At 38.5% G+C, this 25,193-nt stretch overlaps 3 protein-coding genes across 13 annotated transcripts; 2 read left to right on the top strand and 1 right to left on the bottom strand.

Moving 5' to 3' along the window:
- Positions 1-1,755: 1,755 nt before the first annotated feature.
- Gat-1b (GABA neurotransmitter transporter-1B) lies at positions 1,756-6,806 on the top strand. 2 transcript variants are annotated; one of them, XM_076323656.1, is made up of 14 exons: positions 1,756-2,290; positions 3,207-3,503; positions 3,608-3,827; positions 3,902-4,003; positions 4,072-4,240; positions 4,324-4,456; positions 4,527-4,661; positions 4,754-4,857; positions 5,085-5,209; positions 5,297-5,409; positions 5,473-5,604; positions 5,708-5,911; positions 6,014-6,181; positions 6,280-6,806. In XM_076323656.1, exons 2-14 carry the CDS (start codon positions 3,270-3,272, stop codon positions 6,379-6,381), a joined length of 1,941 nt encoding a protein of 646 aa, XP_076179771.1. In that variant the 5' UTR covers positions 1,756-2,290; positions 3,207-3,269; the 3' UTR covers positions 6,382-6,806. The 2 variants fall into 2 exon arrangements, with proteins under 2 accessions (XP_076179771.1, XP_076179770.1); XM_076323655.1 differs by having other exon boundaries at positions 1,757-1,965.
- LOC143152974 (male-enhanced antigen 1) lies at positions 6,614-11,713 on the bottom strand. Of its 6 annotated transcripts, none has more exons than XM_076323662.1 (4): positions 8,279-8,430; positions 7,279-7,584; positions 7,131-7,199; positions 6,614-7,058 (listed from the first exon to the last, which is right to left on the bottom strand). In XM_076323662.1, exons 2-4 carry the CDS (start codon positions 7,453-7,455, stop codon positions 6,843-6,845), a joined length of 462 nt encoding a protein of 153 aa, XP_076179777.1. In that variant the 5' UTR covers positions 7,456-7,584; positions 8,279-8,430; the 3' UTR covers positions 6,614-6,842. The 6 variants fall into 6 exon arrangements, 3 of the variants coding, with proteins under 3 accessions (XP_076179777.1, XP_076179778.1, XP_076179780.1); XM_076323663.1 differs by lacking the exon at positions 8,279-8,430 and adding an exon at positions 7,693-7,884; XM_076323665.1 differs by lacking the exon at positions 8,279-8,430 and adding an exon at positions 7,716-7,884.
- On the top strand, positions 11,055-24,652 carry LOC143152972 (DNA-binding protein D-ETS-6). Of its 5 annotated transcripts, XM_076323661.1 has the most exons (6): positions 11,622-11,734; positions 12,563-13,004; positions 13,680-13,925; positions 22,592-22,856; positions 23,834-23,967; positions 24,028-24,652. In XM_076323661.1, exons 2-6 carry the CDS (start codon positions 12,833-12,835, stop codon positions 24,147-24,149), a joined length of 939 nt encoding a protein of 312 aa, XP_076179776.1. In that variant the 5' UTR covers positions 11,622-11,734; positions 12,563-12,832; the 3' UTR covers positions 24,150-24,652. The 5 variants fall into 5 exon arrangements, with proteins under 5 accessions (XP_076179774.1, XP_076179776.1, XP_076179772.1 ...); XM_076323659.1 differs by lacking the exon at positions 11,622-11,734 and adding an exon at positions 11,055-11,195 and having other exon boundaries at positions 23,834-24,652; XM_076323657.1 differs by having other exon boundaries at positions 23,834-24,652.
- Positions 24,653-25,193: the final 541 nt, after the last annotated feature.

Raw genomic sequence — 25,193 nt, 5'->3', positions numbered from 1 at the left:
ATAGTTCATACCATTGTAAAATAAGCTTTGTTCTACCAATGTTTTAAAATTTGAGTAATTTTTGAACGCGTTAACGTGTCCTAACTCCTTAATTGTTATAAATTATTTTCTATCATATATTAAAATGTTATAAAAATACCGAATAATTTTTTTATTATTGAACTTTTTTCTAATTATATCATTGCAAAAAAATAAACAGGAATTTATAAAATTACATTTACATAAACAAACTTCTTTAATTTTTCTTAATCATTTTCAAAATATTAAATCTTGAGATATTTTTGTAATATTAAATATTTTTGTAATTTATTAAACGAACAAATATTTAGAATATAACTGATCGAAAATAAATAGTTATAAATAAATTTGAAATTTAAAATACGAATTGTTCATTCTATGTCCGAAGAAATCAAACATGTAGTTTCTTTATTGATTGAATTAACATGTACAAATCAATTTTATTATTTAATAAATGATTGCATGCAAATTAATCATGTTGAACATTTTAACAGGTTTCCTTTTACCTTATAGATATACTATTGTTACTATAACTAAAATAATATAATAATATATTCAATGATATTTTTAAAGATTACATGTAGTACGTATTTAAATAGCATATCTAAGACAATTTATTTAACAAAGTGATAACATTTTTATAAAAGCTATAGGGCATGTTTAAATATAATTTCCTCTCCTTTTGTGCTTTAATTTAAACTAAACAAACAATATTAACTTTATAGCTCTAAAATTGTAGTAATTCCTCAGAAGGAAAAATGTTTGCAAAGTGTTTCAGCTATCATTATCTCATTTCCTTCTTTCATTATTAATATTCTAATATAATATTCTAATATAATTTTAATCCTTTTTGAGATTAATCTTCGGTCACCTCAAAAATATACGACATATCGTTTATTTTCGAATTTATAATTTGTACGAAGTAAACGACTCGAATCAACATTGAAAAACGTATTCGAATAAAAGTAAAATAGTGATAAAACTATTTACCTCGTACATTTACGCGAGAAAACGAGAGAAATAGAATAATGGAACAATCGGACGATTTGGTGGGGGATAAGCTTACAGTAACCTTGAACGGCTAATAAATGTTGATCTGGTTGTAATTTACGTCTCGCGCGAATTTTATTTCAAATATGTATATACATTAAATAAAATAAAGGAAAATCCGATAAAGAGAGGTTCGCTGAATACGGTGGATGAACCATAATGTTCAAGAGACTTTAAATTTCCAATTCGGATAATAAAGTCTCTCGTCCAGAATTGGACATGTCCTACATTCTAAACGGAGAGTTTCAAGGAGTAATCCGCCTTGAGCAAAGACTCACGTTATAATATTATATTGTCGATGCTTCTTGGAAATGCAAGGTGCATTAGTTACTTTTAAAATTGTTTCGCGATATAATGTGTATATTTTCTGACTCTCGATGGAATCCATTCAATTGTCATTTAATCAGACTCACAGAATATTATGTATCCTTAGTTTCATTTACCAATGGAATCAGCACCGAAAAACTTCCTGCTTTTGGGCAGAGTCAAGATCAAGTGTGGTCCAGCGTATTTTAAGCGTGGTCATCAAAGAAGGGAGCAATTCGCGGCCATCGGTGTGGTCAATCGGTTATTAGTGGACTCCGGGGCCCTCTCATCATTCACATAGTGCACCTAAATATAGAATGACACTGTGGCACTAATTTGTTGAATGAAACGATAGGTGTGTTGGTGCTTGGGGGACTGAACGGCATTGTGGGGTAGATCTGTAGGGTACAGCAGAAATCTCGGCGCTTGTCGTTCGCGAGCACGATTTCTGAACGTAACGACACGAGCCAACGCAGAACACGTTCCATAAATCTTTTTTCTTTTCAACCCACAACGGTTCACGGGTTGTTGTCGACAATAAGTATCGGTCCAGTGGAAATCTCGTTCGGATCTCGTCGTGAAATTGTGCACGTACGTACATTGTTCGAACTGTATGTTGCGAGAGAACGGCAATCCTTTTCCGTGAGCGCGATCACGACCGTTAATAAAGTGTCAGTTATTACTTGATCAGTGATTGCGTTACAAGTCTGTTCAAGACTAGTTGTTCCGTTCGGTTAGAAGCGTTTTCGAACGTTTCCTTTTCCTCCACTTTTCATTCGTTTTTGTTTTTATAAAATATATTGGAAGAAGAAGTGAACGCGCGTCTTCGAGATTTCTTACAATCAACGCTTAATCTTGTTGCTCCTCTTTTCATGGAAACGGGCATACATTATTGTTCCGTACATTATTTTATACGGTAACAGATTTTATATCGAATTCGTGTTAACGATCGTTCCGACGTTTGATATTTTTCATTCCGACGACATGGAAAATTACACAATATACGTATCGTTGTATTTTCCCGTCGATATTAATAATTGAAAATGACAGAAACGCTGACTGGAAGTGTCCTAAACTTTATTTACGTTCATTCGTTCAAGTCAGTTACTATACAATTGGGCTTATTACACAATTGAAGCGCAGAAGTTGTAAATCGTTTCATACTCGGAATGGTGTCTTTAAAGGGACGTTGCACCCCGTGAATTCAACTCCGATCGTTTGCGTTTACCTAGGGAAACCTGGTCGATTTTTGAATCTTTCGTCGTTGACAATCGTGTTAATTCACCGAGAACAGATTGAACGTTTGAGCTGGAACGATAGAACTGCGGATGAATAATTCTCTGCCTCCCACTTAGCGAATTGGAAATTTAAATCGACACAATGCTATTGTGGCGAGACGTCTGCCGATCGTAGTTCGCTGTTCCACGTGATGATCGTCGATGACATCGCTTCTTTCACCGATGGTTAATTTAAAATGGGACAAGGTTGCCCGATGGGAACAACGTTTGACAAACGTGATTCCCGGAAGTGGCTCGTTGTCTATCATCCATCATCATCAAGACCCTTGCATTGCAGTGTCTCACGTAACGACGATGACCGCTGAACATTTAAAGCACCTCAGAAACGATCGTATCATCTTTCGCCCATTATCGGTTGCAAACTCATCCGCGCCAATAGTTTTATTTAATTAATCGAAACGATAGTCCATGGATTGCGATAGACCACGATTAATTCGTATTACAACACGAAGGACGAGCAACGAACATTGATCAACCGAAGGTTGCCTGAAAGTGTAAACTGATTGCATGATTTTCTTAAAAAACTTCTTACAGATTCGAACGAGACACGATAGGATGAGGTGAATTCGGTCGACCTTGCATTCCGGACGAAAAATAATGCCTTCGTGTGAATCAACCAAAGTACCTAAGGTAGACAGGTCCACAAGTCCTCTGCCACAGAAGCCCGTCAATCCCGTCCAAGAATTAAAAACCTTGTTCGCTGAATCGCCCTCGAGAGTCTCGAATGGCGGCAAAGACCAAGATTTCCGTTTCGAAACGATTCAATGTTTACAATCCACCACTTCTAAGGATCTGAAAACGCTGCCGGAGCGAGGAACTTGGAGCAGCAAGGTGACTACGAGTTCAAACTGGGAACGAGCACACGTACACCTGGAAATTATGTTACGTGTTATGTTATTATATCGAGTAACGTGGTAACTCTTGTCCTTTTTCAGGTCGAGTTTATTTTATCGGTAGTTGGATTAGCAATAGGACTTGGAAATCTGTGGCGATTTCCTTACCTCTGCTACAAAAATGGCGGCGGTGCTTTCATGGTTCCTTACTTTATCGCTCTTGCACTCGCCGGAGTGCCGATGTTCCTGATGGAATTGTCACTGGGCCAGATGATGACCATAGGCGGATTGGGTGTCTTCAAGATAGCTCCGATCTTCAAAGGTCCGAACTCTTGATCATCACGACGATGTGAACGAATACCCAATTCTCGTAACATTCGAACCTTTTGCAAACAGGTATCGGATATGCCACGTGCGTGCTCTCCTGTTGGACCAATGTGTACTACATCATCATATTGGCGTGGGCGCTCTTCTACTTTTTAGTCTCGTTGCGACACGGTATGAAAATGGCATGCACGATGTGTTTTATGCAACGACTAGAATTTTCTTGCGATTTGTGTGCGTAGACGTGCCTTGGAGAACATGTGACAATTCCTGGAACACGCATTACTGTCTCACCCCCACGGAACGTTTGAAAGCGTTGTGTTGGTCCGAGGGCGACGACACTATATGCGCAACTTCGATCGGTAATTTAAGTCACACCTTGCTGAGGGATCCGGTGAAAGAATTCTGGGAGTAAGTTCACGCGACAAACGACATATAGAATGTTTCGTTTCGGAACAATCACCCGATTCTTTTCTTCTTTTCTCATGAAAAAGGAGACGCACCCTTCAAATCTCCGACGGTATCGAGAACATGGGTGGCATAAGATGGGAACTGGCGGGCACATTGGCCATCGTTTGGATCATGTGCTACTTCTGTATTTGGAAAGGCGTGAGATGGACTGGAAAAGTAAACCCCAACAGTTACATATCTCTCGCAAACGAAACGTGTATATTATTAATCGTCGATGTTCGAGCAGGTCGTTTATTTCACATCTTTATTCCCGTACGCATTACTGGCGGTTTTGTTGGTAAGAGGATTGACACTTCCAGGAGCGATGGAAGGTTTAAGATATTATGCAACGCCAAATCTTTCGAAACTCGGTGATCCAGAGGTAGGTACCGAAGGTTTAATTATCCTTACCTCCATTAAATGCTGTGTCCCGTCGGATCACGATTTGATTAATGTTTCGATAAATAACCATAGGTGTGGATAGATGCGGTGACGCAAATATTTTTTTCTTACGCTCTGGGTTTGGGAGCACTGGTTGCCCTCGGAAGCTACAACAAGTTCAACAACAACGTTTATAAGTATGTAGCTCAAGTACTTTCATCGAATAACTTCCTTCGAGTATATCACTTGAACGAGAACATTTACATATCTCAGTTCTTTATAGATATATAAAAAAAACTATTTAGGGCAAAGTTAAACTATTCTTAAGAATAGACATAGGGAGAGAAAATAAATTTCTCCGAAACCGTTTATTTTTTTCGACAATTCAAAATCATATATATTTATATATTTGTATTTATTTTAGGGACGCGCTCATCGTCTGTACAGTGAATTCATGTACCAGTATGCTTAGTGGTGTTGTCATATTTTCTGTAGTCGGTTTCATGGCTCATGAACAACAGAAACCTGTTGCGGATGTAGCAGCCTCTGGTAATTATATTTAATATTAAATTAAGAAACGGTATTTGTATATTTCTTTTCTTTTAACTTTTTTATTTTTATAATTGTTTCAATTAGGTCCAGGATTAGCTTTCCTGGTTTATCCTTCCGCGGTTCTTGAATTACCTGGATCATCAATTTGGGCTTGTTTATTCTTTTTTATGCTTATTCTTATTGGCTTAGACAGTCAGGTAACTAAAAATATCTTAACGAAATTATCTTCGATAATTACGATCGATTATTATGTTTTATAGTTTTGTACAGTTGAAGGCTTCATAACAGCCGCGGTAGATGAGTGGCCGCACATTCTCAGAAAGCGGAAAGAAGTGTTCATAGCAATTGTTTGTTTTGTCTCGTATTTGATTGGTCTTAGTTGCGTTACCGAAGTAAGTAATGATGAACAGAAATGGTGAATTGTCATAATTTCTCTCACTATATGATGCATAATTAAAAAAAATGTAAACCAAAATATTCTCATGCTTTTTTCAGGGAGGAATGTATGTGTTCCAACTCTTAGATTCATACGCCGTGAGCGGATTTTGTCTTCTCTTTTTAATGTTTTTCGAGTGCATTGCTATCTCGTGGGCATTTGGCGTAAATCGCTTTTACGATGGTATTCGTGACATGATTGGTTATTATCCTTGTTGTTGGTGGAAGATATGTTGGACATTTACTACTCCTGTCATTTGCTTGGTAAGATACTCTATTGTAAAGTACATAAAGTCCAGTTTATATTTCTCAATTTATGAAATAGTGATTAAAATAATGTGTAATAAAAATAAAATTGTAAATTAGGGTGTCTTCACATTCAACATAATTAAGTTTGTCCCTGTGAAATACCTTACATACGAGTATCCATGGTGGAGTCATATATTTGGATGGCTCTCTGGTCTTTCGTCGATGTTATGTATTCCAGGCTATATGATTTACATTTGGTGCACAACATCAGGAACTACCTCCGAGGTATACAATTTAAAATACGATCTAATGTCTTGGAGTTGAAATCCTGTAATACTTATGCTTATTAATTTTGTAAAATCCGAGGAATATTCTTTTTCCAGAAATTCCGAAAACTCATAAGAATAGAAGATGATGTTGCCACCTTAAGAATGAAACTGAATCCAACCAAAGCTGCCACTGTCAGTGCAGAACTTGAACTATAAGTGCACTGTGCCCTTATTCAACAACCATCGATGATTTGTGTGTGTTATTTTGAAGTATGACTGGAGAGAAGCATGATTTCATATATTGAACAGTGTCATATCACGCAATCACGTATTCATTTATCATAATAAATAAAAATCTAATACAAGTACAAAGGGAAATGCATCAACAATAATAAAATACAAACTTACGGTAAAAGAAAGGGCATGAATTTCTAAATCTAGAATACAATTAAGATAAAATAAATAATTGTATTTCTCGTAATTTACATAATATCAGATTTATATCTAATACAGAGAAATTTTCAAAAACAGAAAAATTGTAATTTCATTTTTATTAATAGATAAATGTAACTTGGATTACTAATTTAAAGAAACAGAAAAAGAAAACATTATGTTTCTAGCTTGTAAGAAATCACATACACAACTTTGCGTAAAAGCATTAATTAAAATACTTGAATTTACTTTTCCCTATTTTGTATTTCTTTAATACGCCCAATAAGTTGTTCTTTCCATTGATCTTCGGATATAGTGTTCGCCCATTCTGGAATCGCTGCAGTTGGTAATGTGAAAGTTGCCATCATAGATTTTACTTGATTAATTTTTTCCATATCCATGTCAATATTTGATTGATTATGAGGGGATGACCAAACTTCGATCGTTTCTGACATACAATCCTATACATATAAATGCATTATAATAAAAAAAAAGGCAGGAGTGCTAGTTCTACAATCTACAAAAATACTTACGTGCTGCAGTTCCAGCGATGGAAGCGACATTTGACTAGGTTCAACTGTATCAGATGTCCATTCATCATCCTAAAAATTTAAAATATATTATTTATATTATACATGATTATTATATATAAATACTGAATTCTGAAAACAATAGACATACTTCGTCTTCAAACAACATTGGATCACTATCTGTAGGTACTTGAGATAAAGGTACATATCCTGCCATTCCTACATCATCGTCTTCACTGTCTGATTCATTTGTTCCTCTAGCATCGAATTGTAAATGCGGTGCACTTAAAGTTTCTTCGATAGGTTGTTGCGTTGGATCAGGAGACATTGTGCATTACTTAATTCTATATTTACTATACTCCTTGTTTCTGCTTTAAACATACATGCACTTATGCTGCGTACAATCGGAAAATTCTAACCTCGCTTTTGTATGTAACAATATTTTTGGTATTAGGACCTATAAAACATGATCCGCATAAAATAAAAAGAATTCTAATTATGTAACTAATCTTCTAGCCGAAATATGTTGAATTAAATAAATTATAAATGACAAGAAATTAATCACAATAGAGAAATTTGACAGCTCACAGCTGATTTTGTGCTTTCGTAACCGTTTTGTTCGATCTCCTCGGACGAATTGTTCAAATTGGGATAAATATCACAAAGGCAAATCTTTTTCAATTAGTATTTCAATACAACTTGCAAATAATATAAAATTGCAGAAATATGCTAAATTTTAATCGAATAGTGTATAAGATATGAATCGAACTTAAAGTAATTTGTTCAAAAGTAATAAATAAATACACAAACCACGAGCTTTGAACGAACAGTTATTTAGATAAATCTTAAAGTAAACAATTACCCGAAAAATATCTCTGCTTACTATATTATTTATACAAATAATGATAAAATGTTAACAATTTTATTTTCATTAAATTTAAAATTATTTCATTATTCAATCTCTGTAGAACATATAAGGTATTAAAATAAGACGGAACAGAGAATATTTTAGTAAAATATTGAAATTACGGAAGATGTACAGAATAGACGTAGAGTTCAATAGAAGAATGAATCTGCACAATCGAGATATTAGACATTGTAACTAATACGTTTTCGTGTTAAATAGATCGGTGGCTCACGAGCCGCCTTACCATTCGCGTGTCACTTCCAACGATATCGATTTGGACTAGGATAAAATTTCAATGCCATTAGATGTAGTAATTGAAATTAAACAAGAGAAGAATTACTTTCGTAGCAATCAGAATCACAGGTAAAATATAGGATGTACGGACAACATATAGAATAGACGTTTCATCTTACAGGAGTTGATGTCAGATAATTCGAGATACCGACCTTGTAAAATATCAGTGGTTTTGGAGCGACCTCTTCGTTTAAGAATGGTAATTCTAGGAACTATAGAAGTCGGTAAAAGTAGTAAACGTAGACAAAGTGTCTCTGAAATATCACTTGTAGTTCTATCAAACCTATCAATATCAGAAAATATTGTAATAATAAATTCCATTCAATCTCATAGATGGAACTGGGATCATTTTAGAACTACCTTTACAATTTACTCAATTTTCCATGTATCTACTATGTCTAGGCTTCTATTCTGTAATATGTATCTTATGTACCAAGGAAGGAATTATCAAACCACACTTAGAACTTTAATATCTCTGTCTTTAACTCATAATTTAAGATGACACAATGAAATGGAAGCAAAGCTATTCACGTTACTCGAAATGAATTTATTGAAAATGTATCAGAATTACCATTTTACAACGAAAAATTACAAATTGTTGTAATTTTGTGCCTGTATATTTTTAATAAAATGCATTTTTTATTTACAACGCAACACGTTAATAATATAGAGAAGAGAAGATACCGGTGTAAGAATTCGATTCGAACACATGGAACAAGAAAAAAAGAGACTCTTACGGATCCCCATGGATCTTCAGAATGTATATGTCATGCGATGAATAAGTTAACGCAATCAGCTGCTCTTTTCAGAAAATTAGTAATCGTAGGGATAAAAACTAAAGCGGATACAGAATAAGAGTGGGATTAGCAACAGATTTTAACCTTGTCACATGGCTGACTAAAATCGTACACGCATAAGGGAATCGCGTATATAGAGTGAGTCATACTATTCAATCTGGTCATATGTTACGGTTGATAACCGAAAAAAGTAGTAGAGGAAAAACTTCAATGATTTAATAATGACTAACTTTCTATGACATTATTTTTGTTCAATGTTAGAACAATGCACGTACAAAGTGCAATTTAACTTTTGCTTTTAATTTGCACCTCTAGGTTAGGCATCTTACGAAGTAGAAACACTTTGATAACTTAAACCTTTTTTTTCCATTAATATAATATTTTGGTTATATGAATTTAGTAACTATAAAAGTATCTTTTCCTCGGATCATTTTCAACCATTTATCTTGAGTGTAGAAATTTTCTTTTTCATTTTAATTACTAAATACTATTGCATAAAACGTAGTAAAATTAATCGAACAATTAGGAATATTATTTACACAATACTTACCCCATATGACTACAGAGCATTGATCACAATCGATCCGTCTTTCTATATTACAACATCAATAACGAATAATCCAATGCATTTGCAATTCTGCAAGTCACTGTTACGTCCCGATGCTATTTATGTGTCCTTATTCATCTATTCTTTCTTTCACTTCTTCGTACCAACAGTGACATTCGAGCAATTGAATATTAAAATACTTGGCTCCTTATCAGCTAACAGACTGTTCAATCCAAGCGAAAGAATAGTTGAAAGCGCAATAGTTGTTCCAAATCCGATTACACACATTCTTCGTTTCGTTCCCACTGATAAAATTCCCAACGTCTTATTTACACGCGGTTCTCGGGATCGAACATTTCTCTAAAACAGTGCGAGTAATGCCAAAGCTACGAGTACTTGGTACCAATTTTTCGTACCGACAACGATCGTTTCTTTCGTGATCGAAACCATTGTTTACGACCGTTTGATAGAACCCACGATGCAGGATTGTTCTTTCACGTGGAAATTGTTCGCGTTATCAAAAATCTGTAAATGCAATACGTGCATCGCGTCCATCCGGGCGCGCCGACAGAATCTCAAAACCGCAAAAAGGATTTCTCCATCGAGATGAAACAAAAAGAAAGCAAACATCGGGATCTCGTTCGAAAAGGTTACGTCGCAACACGTTCGGAATCGCTCGTTCGGATGGCTCGGTATATGAATAAGAAAACGAAGAAAAAATAGGTAAAGATGGCCGATCAGTCGTGATTCAGCGGTCGGCGATGCACGCCCCGAAACCGACCGGTCTCCTTCTTGGTTCCGGGAATCTGTACTCCGCCAATCGGGCCTCCAGCATCGGCTCCATTCACGGACAACGTTCGTCTGGAACGTTACGACACTGTCTGGGAAACACGTCGTCGATTCTACATCGAGAACCGTCGCGGTGCTGTTCGCGAGAAGACCGATTCTTCCGAACTTAGTAGTCGTTGATTCTTTGGCCGGTGAACAACAAAGGGGAGGAACAATACTTCGTCGAGAAATCGTTACTTTTGCCAAAGATAGATCATTCGGTCGATCGTTGTCCGGGACTCGGTGAATCCACATCGAAAATCGTCGAATCTTCGAAAGAAAAAGTCGAAGAATCGCGAGGAAGTTTGGAAAAATCTGTACGTTTCTTACGGATGGATGTTTATCAGGTGTTCGAATCAAATTTACAAACAAAAATCGCTGTTATTACGCTCCCGTAAAATCAACGTATGGTCAGCCATCGATTGTGACTCGTACGACACGCTGTGTCATTCGACCGTTGTGAATCCACGAGAAATATTCAGTTTTGCAAGCTTTCACCGGAACTTTCGAGACCCGAGATTTAATTACGAGGAAATTTCAACGCGATACAGTTGTGCACACGTCCGAGAAATGCACGACCCGGACAGATATCCGAGACATTTTTCGTTCTACGAAATATTTTCGGTTCCCAGTGTTCTCCAGAATTTTCCGCCGATTTGTGTTTCGTAGCGAAGAGCACGTATGTACGACATCAGGTGACTATTTTATTATTCTTCGTATTTTCTACGCTATTTAAGCAAGAATCGCGTACTCGACGAAGACCACAATACTTGGGAAACGATTAAACTTCGACACCTGAATCTTTTCGATAATTTTGACGTTCTTTTTTCAAGACTGTTGAAAGATACGGACGCTTGGAAAAATGATTAAGAAACATCGAAATCTTCCCAAATGTTTGTCTCGTAACGTTCTCGCGACAATCGGAACGAAGTGTTAACGAGATAGAAAATTTGTCGAGATTAAACGTTACGAGACTGCGTCGTAATGCACGTTCGATACAGATTCGCGACTCACCTGTGCACACAAGAAATAGATTTCCACGAGTCGATAGTCGTCTCGAACCGATGCAATCCGTATCCGTGGAAATAACGTTGACCCAATGGTATGCAACTTTTTCATACGCTTTCGCACGCGAAACTGACGCGACAGAGGGCCTCCGAGGATTCAGCGGAGAAATCGGCGAGCCCCGATGACGCACACGGCTGGATTCGAAGAAACGCGTGAATCGACCAACGTACGAATCGAACTGAGTATAATCTCGAACTGAGACCGAACAGTCAAAACGGGTAATCAAACGGTGATTATCTTTGATAAACATCGACAATCGGTATTTTCGAAAATACAAATTCACGCCGCAATTGTTCGTAAATTGACGATAAAATTATCTTTGGATTATAGAAATTCATCGCGAATAAACACCATCGAAGAATGTAGCTCTATACAGAGTGTCACGTAATTTGTGAAATCCACTTCGGGAGTTTTGGACACCAAAGAAATGGGAAAAAGTTCGTGTAAACGTATGCCCTGTTTGTTCTTGTTTAAAGAATAACACGAATTTTGTGTTATTCGATTATCTTTACCGAAGACGTCCAAAATGATCACCTTGCATTCCCAAGAAAGTCAGTAGGTATCTTGTTATTAATCTGGTTATTCTCTCGATGGTCAAACTATCGTATGAGAAAGGTCAGGTATTATTTATAAACAATACGATTTCTTGCTTACGAGATCTAGCGGTTTACCACGGTTTATGAGAAGAGAGTCTTTTACAAAATTTCGTGTATCTCGTAAACGAAGGAAGACAGGATGCGCATTTATATAAATTTTTTCCATTGTTTTTGGGTGGTACGATCAACTTCTGACACGAGTGTCACAAATTACGAGACACTCTGTACACCTGTATCCGACGATATTGGATGTTCAAGTACATATGTAGTCTATTCTTTCTCACGAACGAGAATTAGATTTTCTTCAAATATTGAAAGACAGGTGAAGACGACGAGTTCGTGTGAATAAAATAATAAAAAAAAAAAAGGAATTTTCGTTTTATGTATTGTGCGTACAGATGAATCATCGAGGAAATTTACCAAGACCAAAACCGCCAGACCAATTATGACCATCGATTATCGGCGAGAGAACCGTGCGACGGTATCGGAAACGCGAAGATGATGCAAAAGATACTGATAACTTATCGGACAATTGGATCGTGCATTCCGAAACGAGGAAATCGAAATGTAAACTATATTCGTGGATCGTGGAACGTGCCTTGGACGAATCGGTGAAGAAGAAACGTCTTTTAACGTCGCGGTCGAAACGTTCACGGACCTTGAAGAAAATGCGCAAATTGAAGATTCGTTGGCGAGCAAGCTTGGAATTTATGTCGTCGATTAGAGGCCAATGCGGACGTAAGAGAGGATCGAATTTCAAAGATAAAGAGACGATCGAGCTGAAAGAAATGGAGCCCGAACCGGAAGAAATTGAGCCCGAGCCGGTCATGGTTCCATCCGGTAAATACATTTGGGAAGATAAATATTTTATTCGACGATTATCGTTAATAATTCTCGAGCTTAAAACGCGATTCGAACGCGTACTTTCATACGGAGTATTTATTTTATCTCGACACGGTGGAATATCTGACGAACGACCAATGATATCGAAAAGATGTTCTCACGAGTGTTGTTTGATACGGAGAAAGTTGGAGAAATTATTTATACCGTACAATGTCCCTCTGTACCGAACAATCTTTTCGAGAATATATTTTCGATATCTTGAAATATCTACCTCGAAACAATGTTCTTCGGGACTTTTTTCAAAATACCAAGCACATTTCTCTTACGGTTTGAATCACTATCGCCATGTTCTTAAAATATAACGAAGTACAACTATTATAGAGTGTAATTATACGATTGTTTCGTCGAAACAATCCTTCATGACTGAGACACGTGTATAAATACGTTTTGGTTTTCCTTTTATTTCGTAACAGACGTTCGCATAACCGAAGTAACGCTCGGCGGTAGTTTTGATAACAATAAATGGAATTTTACAGTGTATTTCTTTACTTTGATTTTTAATCTTAAGGGAAGTACCGACGTAAACCAAAAGTACAATGGAGGTTTAAAGAAAGATCTTCGACGTACGAAATTAGCGAAAGAATCACACAAACGGTGAAATTGATTGCACAGATCCGTCGGAATGGAACTCGAATCACATAGAGTCGTGGGTTTCGTGGTGCAGCAAGGTGTTTTCTATACAACCAGCACCGAACGACATTGAATTCCCATCGTCCGGTAAGGAACTGTTAAAACTGTCTTCGGAGTATTGGCAACGTATACCTGGCGGTAAAATTTTGGCGCGACATCTTGGCTATCTTCAATTCCAGTCAACCGGCGTACAAACCCCGGATTTGTTGCGGACGGAGACAATCGATGGTATGTGACAAAGTTGCGATATAGAATAGAAAATTGACGAATTTCTAGGATTTCTCATTAACGCTGCATCGATTTTTAACCCTTTGCACTCGAGGCTTCTTTGCTACCAGAAACCGACGCCTCGAGAAAATCCTTTAAGTCGTAAAATTAATCCGGAACCGTACATTTTTATATACTTCGAATACATGCGTTTACACTCTACAAGAACGTAATATTTCAATTACAATTTGAATTCTAAACCACGAAGCTTTCTCGGATCGAAAATAGTACACTGAATTAGGTGACGACCGAGGATCTCCTCTCAAGTCCAAAGGGTTAAAATTAATATCTTTCGTCTTGCTATGGTTTCCGTAACAAATAGTGTCCTATAGGATCGTAAACTTGAATCCACGGTGGTAGTAACTGTGATAAAATATTATTTCAAGTGCAACGATCTACGATTTTCTATCATCGTTTCGAAAGTAACTGTGTGTGCTTTTGCAATAGCATAGTGGTTCTTTGCGTGCAAACAATTATACGTATTCACGGTTGACGTCATCGTCGTCGCGGAATCATCTCCTTATGTATGCAACTAAACATCAAGCGAATAATATAATTTTAATCACGGAGCAAGAGATACGTACCCAATAATGATGAGAAAGCCCGGAAACTTCGATTTTTTCGCAATTTATTCAAAGAACGTATGAAACGAACAATGGAAATGCAAACGAGTGGAAGATATATATACATAATCGGCGCGAGAAAACTTTTCAATAATGTATTAACATACGTATATTGGTACTTTATTTCAATAGACGGTTTAAGAACCGCGGGGAGCCGAGGCATTTTAATATTCTATTGCACTTCACTTGTTTTAATTACCAATACAGCAGATACGTTAGGTCAAAATATTGACTTCACTTTGGTAATCACCGGCTCGTATAATGGTATCGTTTATATCTTGCGAGTCGAGGAAGTCGATGTAAGCATTACCAATACAACTCCCGCAGTAAATCCAAATGACGTGGGATCCGTGGAGCTTAGAAAAGGTTAATAGGGGTCTAGGTTCGGATTGAAAATGACCGGAAGAGGCTAACCGTTCCCCAGAGCTGGTCCTGGTCCACCCGCTCGACCTTATCTAAGGCTTTAACGAGGGCGCGATCTATTAGAGATAAGAACAGTCCGGCAGAAAAATAAATATCGCCGGCGATAATAGTCCCGTTTCTCCCTTCGTTCGTCTTTGGGCTCACCCTAACGTTCCATTTGACGAAAGAACGATGTCGATCGTTCGTGCGATCGCTGCAGAATGCAGTTCGTCGCTCGATCGATTTCTTTTAAGAAAATCAAGTACTAATTTCGGCCACCGATAAATTAAATCGCGCGCGTGGTGAAATTTAATTCGCGTTTTCACGTATTGAGGTCGATACAGAGAGAGAAGAAAAATCGATGACAACGGAAGTAACGGTTACAAGGGAGAAATTTTCTTGGTTCCCCGATACTCGTTACAACCGAGTTCGACTATATATTTAACACCTGCGCGGTATAACGCCTCTACGAATTTTAATTAAGTCTCTCGGGATCGTACTCCCGACGCTATATACCGCGAGGAAACGTCGAATATAAAAAAAAATCGATCGTACCAAAGTATTGAACCAGAAGTATACCCTTTCGGTCGTAGCATCGCGATCGAAATCGAGAATGTCGAATATAAAAACTTTGAGATAGACGAAAAGAAAGAGAGAAAAAGATTGCGCGAAAACGTGAAGAAAGGTGAGACGAGTCGAGGGCAAAGAAAAGTCAAAATTTCGGATTAAAACCGAACGATACGAAATTCCTTTTAACGACAAGCTAAATTAATTTCGTTTACTTTGTAAGAAGATAGAAATATCGGTTGGGTATCGACGCGTTATCTCCGGTACCCTCTGGTCGCAATATCACGATCGAAAGCAAAAAAATGGAATACGTAAATTTCGAGATACACGAAGAGAGAAAGAGAAAACGAGGAAGGAGAGACAAGTCGAGGGCAAAGAAAAGTCGAAATTTCGGATTAAAACCGAACGATACGAAATTCCTTTTAACGACGAGCTAAATTAATTTCGTTTACTTTGTAAGAAGATAGAAATATCGGTTTAGGATCGACGCGTTATCTTCGGTACCCTCCGGTCACAATGTCGAAAGCAAAAATATCGAATACGTAAATTTTGAAGTAGACAGAGAGAGAAAGAGAGAAAGAGAACTAGACGAAAATGTGAAGGAACGAGAGACGAGTCGGGCACAAAGAGAAGTCGAAGTTTCGGGGTGGAGGAGAGCAAAAGTTATTCCTCTGGTACGCGGCCAGCGAGGTTTCCGCGAGCGTTGGAGCAAAAGAGCGAGATCCGCCTTTCGTCGAGGCGCGAAGCGGAGAAGAGCAGAGTCTTGGCAGCGTAAGCCGCGGAGATATATTGTCCGTTTGAATAACGTTGTCGGTGCTCTTGGGGGCCCACTCCGTGCCCGGCAGCGGCCGTTTATTAAACGAATCAGTGTTATCGCGGTGAGAGAGCCCTCATGAATAAACCATCGAGTGTTTAGGGCGGCGGAAAGGTGGAGGCATCCAGGGGTTACGGCCTCGCAGTAACCGCTTCCACACCCCTTCCCCCGCTCTAGGCCCCCCGTAGCGAGAGAGGAGGTCCGGGGATGGCAAACTCTAACGGGCCGGGGGTGGTAAGCTCACCGCGGGGTGCGGCTATATTGTTTTCTTGATGAGCGCGAAACATCCCCCGAATCTTCATCGTATGCAGGATAATTTTACGCGTCACACGGTCCCGCGGAACTTTCGCACCGTCGCTAGCTGACTTTCACGCGCGCGAGCTCCTCGCGAGGATTGGTCGCGATGCATCGTCTGCGCACGCTGTTCGAGCAGAAGTCGCCTTCGATAATCCCCGCGTAGACGAAATAGTACGATAAAAGGTTACATTCAACGACACGCAAAATTCATTTGTCTTGCGTCGCGGGGAGGTAGAGATATCGGTTCTGGATCGACTCCTACGCGAAAAGAGAGATGTCTACGTCCAGGAGTTTTAGAAGAAAAATGTGTGTGTGTGTGTGTTTTTTGCGTTTAATTCCATTCGGTCGAAATTAAATTAATTTTGATTCGTTAAATTTTTGTCCCGTTGAACGTATGAAATTGGTTATAGAATAAGACAATATTTGCTACACTATCGTTGCAAATCTCAAAAAGATCTTTAAATTATTCATATTTTTCTACATTGAATAGAATCATTCCCTTTCCCCGCTTAGGGTCGTACTCTCTACGATGAGAAAATATTGATTTATATTTTTAACCAAGTATCGTTGTTTCGGTTAATTTGATCGAAAGTTTCTACGAAGCTTAGATTTTAAAATACTCATTTGTCGTCTACGTAGCGTTTTCTGTATTTTAATGGCGTGATTTTAAAAAATAACGAAACGATAGTGTTATACATACTAGTATGTACATGACACGACACGATCAACGCGTCGAGACAAGTGCCGTAGCACGAGTAAGTAGAATGTGGACAGTGTCGTAAATTTTTGCTCAGACCCAAGTCTCGCGATGGCCGACCGTAACGTCTGACCCGATACGACTTGCAATTCGTTCCAGAAGTCGATCTTCCTATCTCCTTACGATACATGATAATTCGAAGTCAATAATTTTGCGACCCACAATATACAAGACGTATCGGAACCGTATATAAAATTTTCACGAATCTATGAAAATAAAGAAGAACGTTTAACAATGAGTAAACGTAGATCCGCAAACTAATCGTTTCCAAGATATTCGGTTCACATTTTCCAAGTTAAATTCTTTGTATCGGTACCGCGTCCGTTGTCTGCAAAGTTCAGACTTATTACAGGCGACCCCGACATTTATTACCGAAGCATGTATCAAACTGAAGAGTCACCGGTTTAAATATCTACTTTAAACTTGGCATTCTACGGTACGAATAATGTTGCAAAGAACTTAATCTGCAAAGTGAAAAGCAGAATATCTTAAAAGTAAAGAATTTTCAAACCCATATTCAACTTTCAATTTTTTCATTTTGCATCTTCCATTACTCAATTCAGATCTCTTACGTATATCACGTACATTGTGTTTTGATACACTCGGTACATACGCACTCATACGAAAACATCGATAAATTCGAAGACTTTGAGTGTATACTCGAACGGAAGAACGCTTTAAGGCTAAATTAATTACCAAAATCAAGTCTAATAAAAACTTCAAAATTTTGCTTATCATCGCGAGTGCGTTATATGCGTATCGATGTGTCTCAACGCGAGATCGATTATACTAAAAAAAATCTCTCGCGCTTTTCAACGCGAGATCGATGATATTCAAACAAATTTCTCGCGCTTTTCAACGCGAGATCGATGATACTCAAAAAAATCTCTCGCGCTTTTCAACGCGAGATCGATGATACTAAAAAAAATTTCTCGCGCTTTTCAACACGAGATCGATGATACTCGAAAAAATTTCTCGCGTTTTTCAACGCGAGATCGATGATACTAAAAAAAATTTCTCGCGCTTTTCAACGCGAGATCGATGATACTCAAAAAAATTTCTCGCACTTTTCAACGCGAGATCGATGATACTCGAAAAAATTTCTCGCGTTTTTCAACGCGAGATCGATGATACTAAAAAAAATTTCTCGCGCTTTTCAACGCGAGATCGATGATACTTAAAAAAATTTCTCGCGTTTTTCTGCCCTCGAAGCGAAAAAATAAGCATCTGTCGTTGCGTTCGAGGACGAGAAAACGAGACTGAAGGTAAAGAGGTGGCAAAGCTCTAAAAATTGAATAAACTTGACGGTTGGGTCGGATGTGTGTGGCTGGCATTGGCCCTCGTAGCAACGAGAGTGGGTGAAGAACAAAGAGGTGTGTACAGTCGCGTACCGTATCGAGGTGCAAAGGTATTCCGTTCACGGGGGTTGGAGTGGGGACGATAAGGGCTGAAATCACCGGGGGCAAAGGTCGCCCAGTTACTCTCTGTCCACCGAACTGTACGTTTTATTCCGCGCTCCGTCGATACAGGGTGATCAAAAAATTTCACGCGACGCACGTGTGGGGGGATCTGTTCCTGCGCGAATTAAAATTAATCGCGTAACACGTGTCACTGTTTCTTCGTCTTTCGGTCGTCCTTCCCCGATTATCGATAAAAAAAAACTCACGGTCAAATCGCGCGGGAAGTATCGCGAATTGAACAGTTAAGAACCGTTCATCGAATGTTTAAATATAAACGCGCGACGGTGTGAAACGCGATCGATCTCGACCGTGAGCGTCGACACTTAAATGCATAGTATTTTTTCAAAAGTTACATATACGATTAAAAATTGCTCGATGCGATAAGTAGATATTGAAATAAACGAAAATTGACAATAATATAATATCGTAACAATGCAACGGTGAGCGACAAACCGCCTCGCTGGTGTCTATTAGCATCTGTATAAACGAAATATAAATACGTCGCAATTACGTAACCATAAGTGTGCATTTAAAGATTGAATGTAACGATACGATGGTCCGAGTACAGGTTGCCATTTTTTTCAATCGTGCGAAATTATCACCTGATCGAAACGAGTCGGACTAGTTTGAAACTTTACTGGCCAGTGTTGAACGTGAATTGTTTGTACAAAATTGTTTAAATTCACGTGGAAAATTTAAACGGGACTACCAAAAAATTATAAATGGACGTTTCGTTCAATGAACCGTGTACAGTTACCGTATAAAGTTTCCTTTTCGAAGTAATTTCTATGCAATGATTTTAAAATTCGTAACAAATATCCGATCAAAAGTTAGCGTCGGATGCGAGGTGTTTAATAGTTGCACGAGACAGTAACCACTCGAGCAACAAATACGGATGATCGTTGTGTTATACACACGGCCGATCAACAATGGGCCTGTCGAGCATCGTTGTTCATACAGCGATGGATTAGGCTGACGAAATCGTTCGACACGTAATGTGGAGGATTCAAACTCATCCGCTGCATCTTCAGCAGGACACCAGATTCCATCCTTCGGCGGCTGCCATCCTTTACAACGGTATTTATCGTTATTGCGTCGATTCGATCGCTGAACGAGCAATTTCGTTAATTACGGCCTCGAAGCCACCAATAATTGCATCGTTTATAAACGAAAACATCTCTAGAAGACATCAACGTCGCACACTTCGATTCTAATCGCTCCGTTTGTACACCTATTGGTAGTTCTCTTGTTAAAGTCTGCGCGAAAGTCTTTTTCCACCGCTGAGTCGAAACTTGTAGATTGAAATGGTATTAGATGCGATTAGACAAGCTTGGTTACCTCGATTGATGGATACGCGACGCGTTAATGTTCCAAACGCGATTCAATTAGCGAGAAATGGCACTAGATTTAAAAATCGGAAAATCGCGATGCTTTCTAATCGAAGAATTCAGGTTAATCTTCGCCAGAAGTGAAAGACGCGCGATCGCTTGCCTTCTTTTCCCCGAAGTGCTTACCTCGAATTGTCTCACAATTGCGATCATCGGATTTCATACAACGACCTGATTCGGTTAACCTGAAAATCCGGATCGAGTCCTCTTCGATGATATCAACCGTGAGTAAATGACCTGCAGTTAGATTCTCAACGAATGCAGTTTCGAACCACTTACGAAAGCTTAAAATACCAGTGTTATCGTTATTAAAAGGGTAAAGAACATAGAAAGGAATATTATACCTTATATATTTTCCTGTTACGTTGGATATCCCTTGTGGAAATAGAGATACGAAAATATTCGTATGATGTCATACCGGTTTACGTAAATACCGCTATAGCGATTTTAATTTCTCGATAATTGTATCCATGCAACGGGAAATCCTAGGTTCGTGTAACTCATGATCAATTTTATCGCTGTTTATAAATTTTGTATACATAAGATTACATCTATGTACACGCGGTACACAAATACATCTTTTTTTCATTTACACGTTTTAAATAGTTACCCGATCTGATACGTTAACCGAGCTCCCCTCGGGAGCAAGACTAATTGACTCCATGAAATAAAAAACAGAAGAAATTGATGTTACGAACATTCTTCTCTAAAATTCCACTGAAATTGGGAAGCTTGCAGGAAGCAGAATTCGTCCGTTTCGCGTATCTATTTCCGTCTCGATCGTATTAAATCCTCCGGGCAAACGCATATTTCTAGAGCAACGAAAATCACCAAAGTCAATCATTTAAGAGACATTATCTTTTGATGCAAACCCAAATAAGTGACCCATCACTTGAAACATCCAAAAAAGAAAAAGATACACTGCGAACATAAAATATCCAACACTTGTGACATCACCCATCGCTCTTTCTCCATCTTTCTGGCAAGACCTGCTTTTTCCTCGCGAAGGAGTTCAAAAAACACTATTTTTCTCTATAAATCAAAAGATACATCATAAGCATAGGATATCCAACACTTGTGACATCACCCATCGCTTTTTCTCCATCTTTCTAGCAACATCTGTTTTTTCCTCGCGAAGGAGTCCAAAAGACACTATTTTTCTCTATAAATCAGAAGATACATCATAAGCATTGGATATCCAACACTTGTGACATCACCCATCGTCCCTTCCTCCATCTTTCTAGCAACATCTGTTTTTTCCTCGCGAAGGAGTCCAAAAGACACTATTTTTCTCTATAAATCAAAAGATACATCATAAGCATTGGATATCCAACACTTGTGACATCACCCATCGCCCTTTCCTCCATCTTCCTAGCAACACCTGTTATTTTCTCGCGAAGGAGTCCAAAAGACACTATTTTTCTCTATAAATCAGAAGATACATCATAAGCATTGGATATCCAACACTTGTGACATCACCCATCGCCCTTTCCTCCATCTTCCTAGCAACACCTGTTATTTTCTCGCGAAGGAGTCCAAAAGACACTATTTTTCTCTATAAATCAAAAGATACATCATAAGCATTGGATATCCAACACTTGTGACATCACCCATCGTCCCTTCCTCCATCTTTCTAGTAACACCTGTTATTTTCTCACGAAGGAGTCCAAAAGACACTATTTTTCTCTATAAATCAAAAGATACATCATAAGCATTGGATATCCAACACTTGTGACATCACCCATCGCCCTTTCCTCCATCTTCCTAGCAACACCTGTTATTTTCTCGCGAAGGAGTCCAAAAGACACTATTTTTCTCTATAAATCAAAAGATACATCATAAGCATAGGATATCCAACACTTGTGACATCACCCATCGTCCCTTCCTCCATCTTTCTAGTAACACCTGTTTCTCCCTCGCGAAAGAATCCAAAAGACACCATCCTTCTCCATAAATCCCCGTATAAACGACCCGTCACTCGAAACACCCGTAAAAAAGAAAGTATACATCGCGAGCATAACCACCAGTAGCGACACCATCGTCCCGTCGTCCTTTCTTCCGTCTCTCTCGCATCCAGCAACACCTGTTTTAGTCCAAAACGAGCGTGGATGAGAAGAAAAGGAAAACGGATTACGAAAAAAAAAAAAGAAGGAGAGAAAAAAAAGGAAATGTAGGTGAGAGGTAAAGCGCGAAGAGGTGACGGCTGACGGCTGACGAGATGGTTGCCTACCATCGCTTTTCTCAACGAATCGACCTCGCCTCGAGCGTAGTCGAGCGTAGTCGAGCCGGTGCATGCGTGTTTCTGCTTCTTGCCCGCAGAGAGGTTCAGCCTCCTACAACGGACTTGCTCGCTGATTGGATCGACAGCTGGAGCCAGCGGTTCCGGGGCGGTCGGAGGCGGACAGGTTCAACTCTGGCAATTCCTGCTGGAGCTGCTCTCGGATTCGTCGAATTCCTCCTGCATCGCGTGGGAGGGCTCAAACGGGGAGTTCAAACTTACCGATCCGGACGAGGTCGCGCGTCGATGGGGCGAACGGAAGAGCAAGCCGAACATGAACTACGACAAACTGTCACGAGCGCTCAGGTAAGCGAATACATTATCTGCGTACATTCGCGTACGAGCCATCGAGTACACTTTTCAAGAGTTTGTGGATCTTGGACAAAAAACAACAGTTATCTCGTTGTAATGTTAACGATTCGATAATTCGTTTAAATTTTACCTTAGAATATATTTTTCCCGATAATTAATTTGTAACACTTTCGAACTATTGTCGAAGTTGTAACTATCGTAAGTGTTGAACTATTGTAACACTTTCAAACTAACTCGAATATTTTATACTTTTTTTAAATTCTGTTTTATCGTTTTAATAATCGGGGTCTTATTTCCCGCGAAGTTGCGCTAAACTCCAATAGAAAATAAAGTAAATATTCTTGAATTCATCCTCGATGATTCGAATACGACGAGTTTTTCCGAGTTGAAATCTCTGATAGAAGTATGGACACTCGATTAACTGACCTTTGTTCACGATCTCTCGATCAACGAGGCGATGGACGTAAACCTATCCGTGAGCGATACAATGCGGAACTTCGTATGGAGGTATATATTCGCGTATTGATACGCGATCGATAAAGAAGAATTTAAACGGTAAAAAAATTTAATACCATGTGTAAAGTATATAATAATGTACCGGTTAATGCGTGATCGAATAAACGAACGTGTGTCGGTAGATCGAAGAAAGAAATACATGTGTATTGTAAAAAAACGTACCTTATAAAAATAATCGTATTAGTATACGGTAGACACTCTATGGTAAATCTGATCGAAAATGTAATTAAGTGTACGTACGTGGTAAACGTTCAATACCTCGAAAATACCGCAATGAGATACATTTTTAATCGCGAGAGCCTCTTTCTAAAAATTTTCGAAATATATTTCGAACGAGCGGATAGGTGGAAACAAAATTAAAATTTCGTTACCGTAGGATATCCAAGGAAATTTGAGCAATTGCATTTAATCGTTGCATACGAGTTTACTGTCTAAAAATACGTTTCATTTTGCAGGTATTATTACGACAAAAACATAATGACGAAGGTACACGGGAAACGCTACGCTTACAAGTTCGATTTTCATGGACTGATGATGGCTTGTCAGGCTCAAGCAGGCGTTACGTTGGAAACGTCTCCATCGTCCCGAGGTACGGGCGCAAATTGTCACCCCCACCATTCGCATCACACTCATCACCTATATCCGACAGGACCACCAGGTTCGCAACATTCATCGGTGTCTGTACCGCCAACAGCGCCACAACCGCCGCCTCCTCCACCACCTCCACCGCATTACTGTTGGCCGTATCATCGATACTCCCCGCCGACGTAACATAAGGAACTGATTACTTATCATTTCTGACAACGCGAGGTATCCTTTCGTGCGATTGTGCACGGTATAACTGTGCACCGATGAGATCGGTAACGGGACTGCCACCTTGAGAAAACGAACGAAATAGTTTCAGAAACGAAGTACATACTCGAATACTCGATGATCATTCGTCGATCGAACGAAGGGAATAAGAACACTGCTCGATGTTCACAGTGCTTAATGCTCGTGATGCAAGAAGATACATTTGTTGCGTTACCAGCAGCGTGTCACAAACGCTGTTAAATATAAAATACGTAATGAACGTCAAGCACGGAATAAGTTCAATACATAATTTAGGTTATAATTGTATACTTATTTATAAGAACGTACTTGTAAGAAACGAACTACTGTAAATATACTACACATTTAAGTAGGTACAATAGGAGCGATAGTCTGCAGATATTCTGCATGAAACTTGTATCTATATTTTCTGTTTAATATTGTAATGTATAGTATAAGCAACAATTTTTTATTTGACCGATTATCGGGACACCCGATAAGTAATTTAGAAAATATAAAAAATAAAAGTTCCTTGGAAAACTCATTGCGATTGTTCAATTACTTCAACGATATGTTTTGTTCTCATATTTTAAAGACGTATTGTATTTGTGTTTCCATTTCGATAATGTGAAACTTTTTTATACGCATTGTACTTATAAATTGGTAACGTTTTAACTTGTATGTTTCTCCAATGTTTTCTATGCGTTGTCTTTTCTCGTGATATATATAATCATTGTATTGCAAACAAGGTATAGGATAAAGCGGACATTCAATGAAACTTTCTCTTCTACAATTCGATGAGTTCTGAAATCTCTCACCATTTTCGTGTTACAATCGACATTATCGATTCAAAATCGAATAAGATTGCAGCGCTTTTAGCGGGAAAAGTTATAACTAAGTACAACGAGAATTAACTGATATACCGACCACATAAAATATCAGTGGTTTTGACCAAACGACGGTAATCGACCGTTTGAACTAGCTTCGAACTTACTTATACAATAA

This window comes from Ptiloglossa arizonensis, chromosome 11 (genome assembly GCF_051014685.1).
Source record: "Ptiloglossa arizonensis isolate GNS036 chromosome 11, iyPtiAriz1_principal, whole genome shotgun sequence".
Classification (NCBI taxonomy): Eukaryota; Metazoa; Arthropoda; class Insecta; order Hymenoptera; family Colletidae; genus Ptiloglossa; species Ptiloglossa arizonensis.
The sequence above is the reverse complement of the archived record's forward strand: the minus strand, read 5'-3'. Positions and strand labels throughout refer to the sequence as shown.

Bases quoted from the DNA above. Each gene is read 5' to 3' on its own strand.
- Gat-1b (XM_076323656.1), top strand. From the start codon at position 3,270: ATGCCTTCGTGTGAATCAACCAAAGTACCTAAGGTAGACAGGTCCACA. The intron at 4,858-5,084 runs GTATGTAGCTCA...TATTTATTTTAG, and splicing joins TTCAACAACAACGTTTATAA to GGACGCGCTCATCGTCTGTA. The intron at 5,210-5,296 runs GTAATTATATTT...TGTTTCAATTAG, and splicing joins TGCGGATGTAGCAGCCTCTG to GTCCAGGATTAGCTTTCCTG.
- LOC143152974 (XM_076323662.1), bottom strand. From the start codon at position 7,455: ATGTCTCCTGATCCAACGCAACAACCTATCGAAGAAACTTTAAGTGCA. The intron at 7,200-7,278 runs GTATGTCTATTG...TTAAATTTTTAG, and splicing joins CAATGTTGTTTGAAGACGAA to GATGATGAATGGACATCTGA. The intron at 7,059-7,130 runs GTAAGTATTTTT...TTATATGTATAG, and splicing joins CATCGCTGGAACTGCAGCAC to GATTGTATGTCAGAAACGAT.
- LOC143152972 (XM_076323659.1), top strand. From the start codon at position 12,833: ATGCGCAAATTGAAGATTCGTTGGCGAGCAAGCTTGGAATTTATGTCG. The intron at 13,005-13,679 runs GTAAATACATTT...TTGATTGCACAG, and splicing joins GCCGGTCATGGTTCCATCCG to ATCCGTCGGAATGGAACTCG. The intron at 13,926-22,591 runs GTATGTGACAAA...TCTTGCCCGCAG, and splicing joins GCGGACGGAGACAATCGATG to AGAGGTTCAGCCTCCTACAA.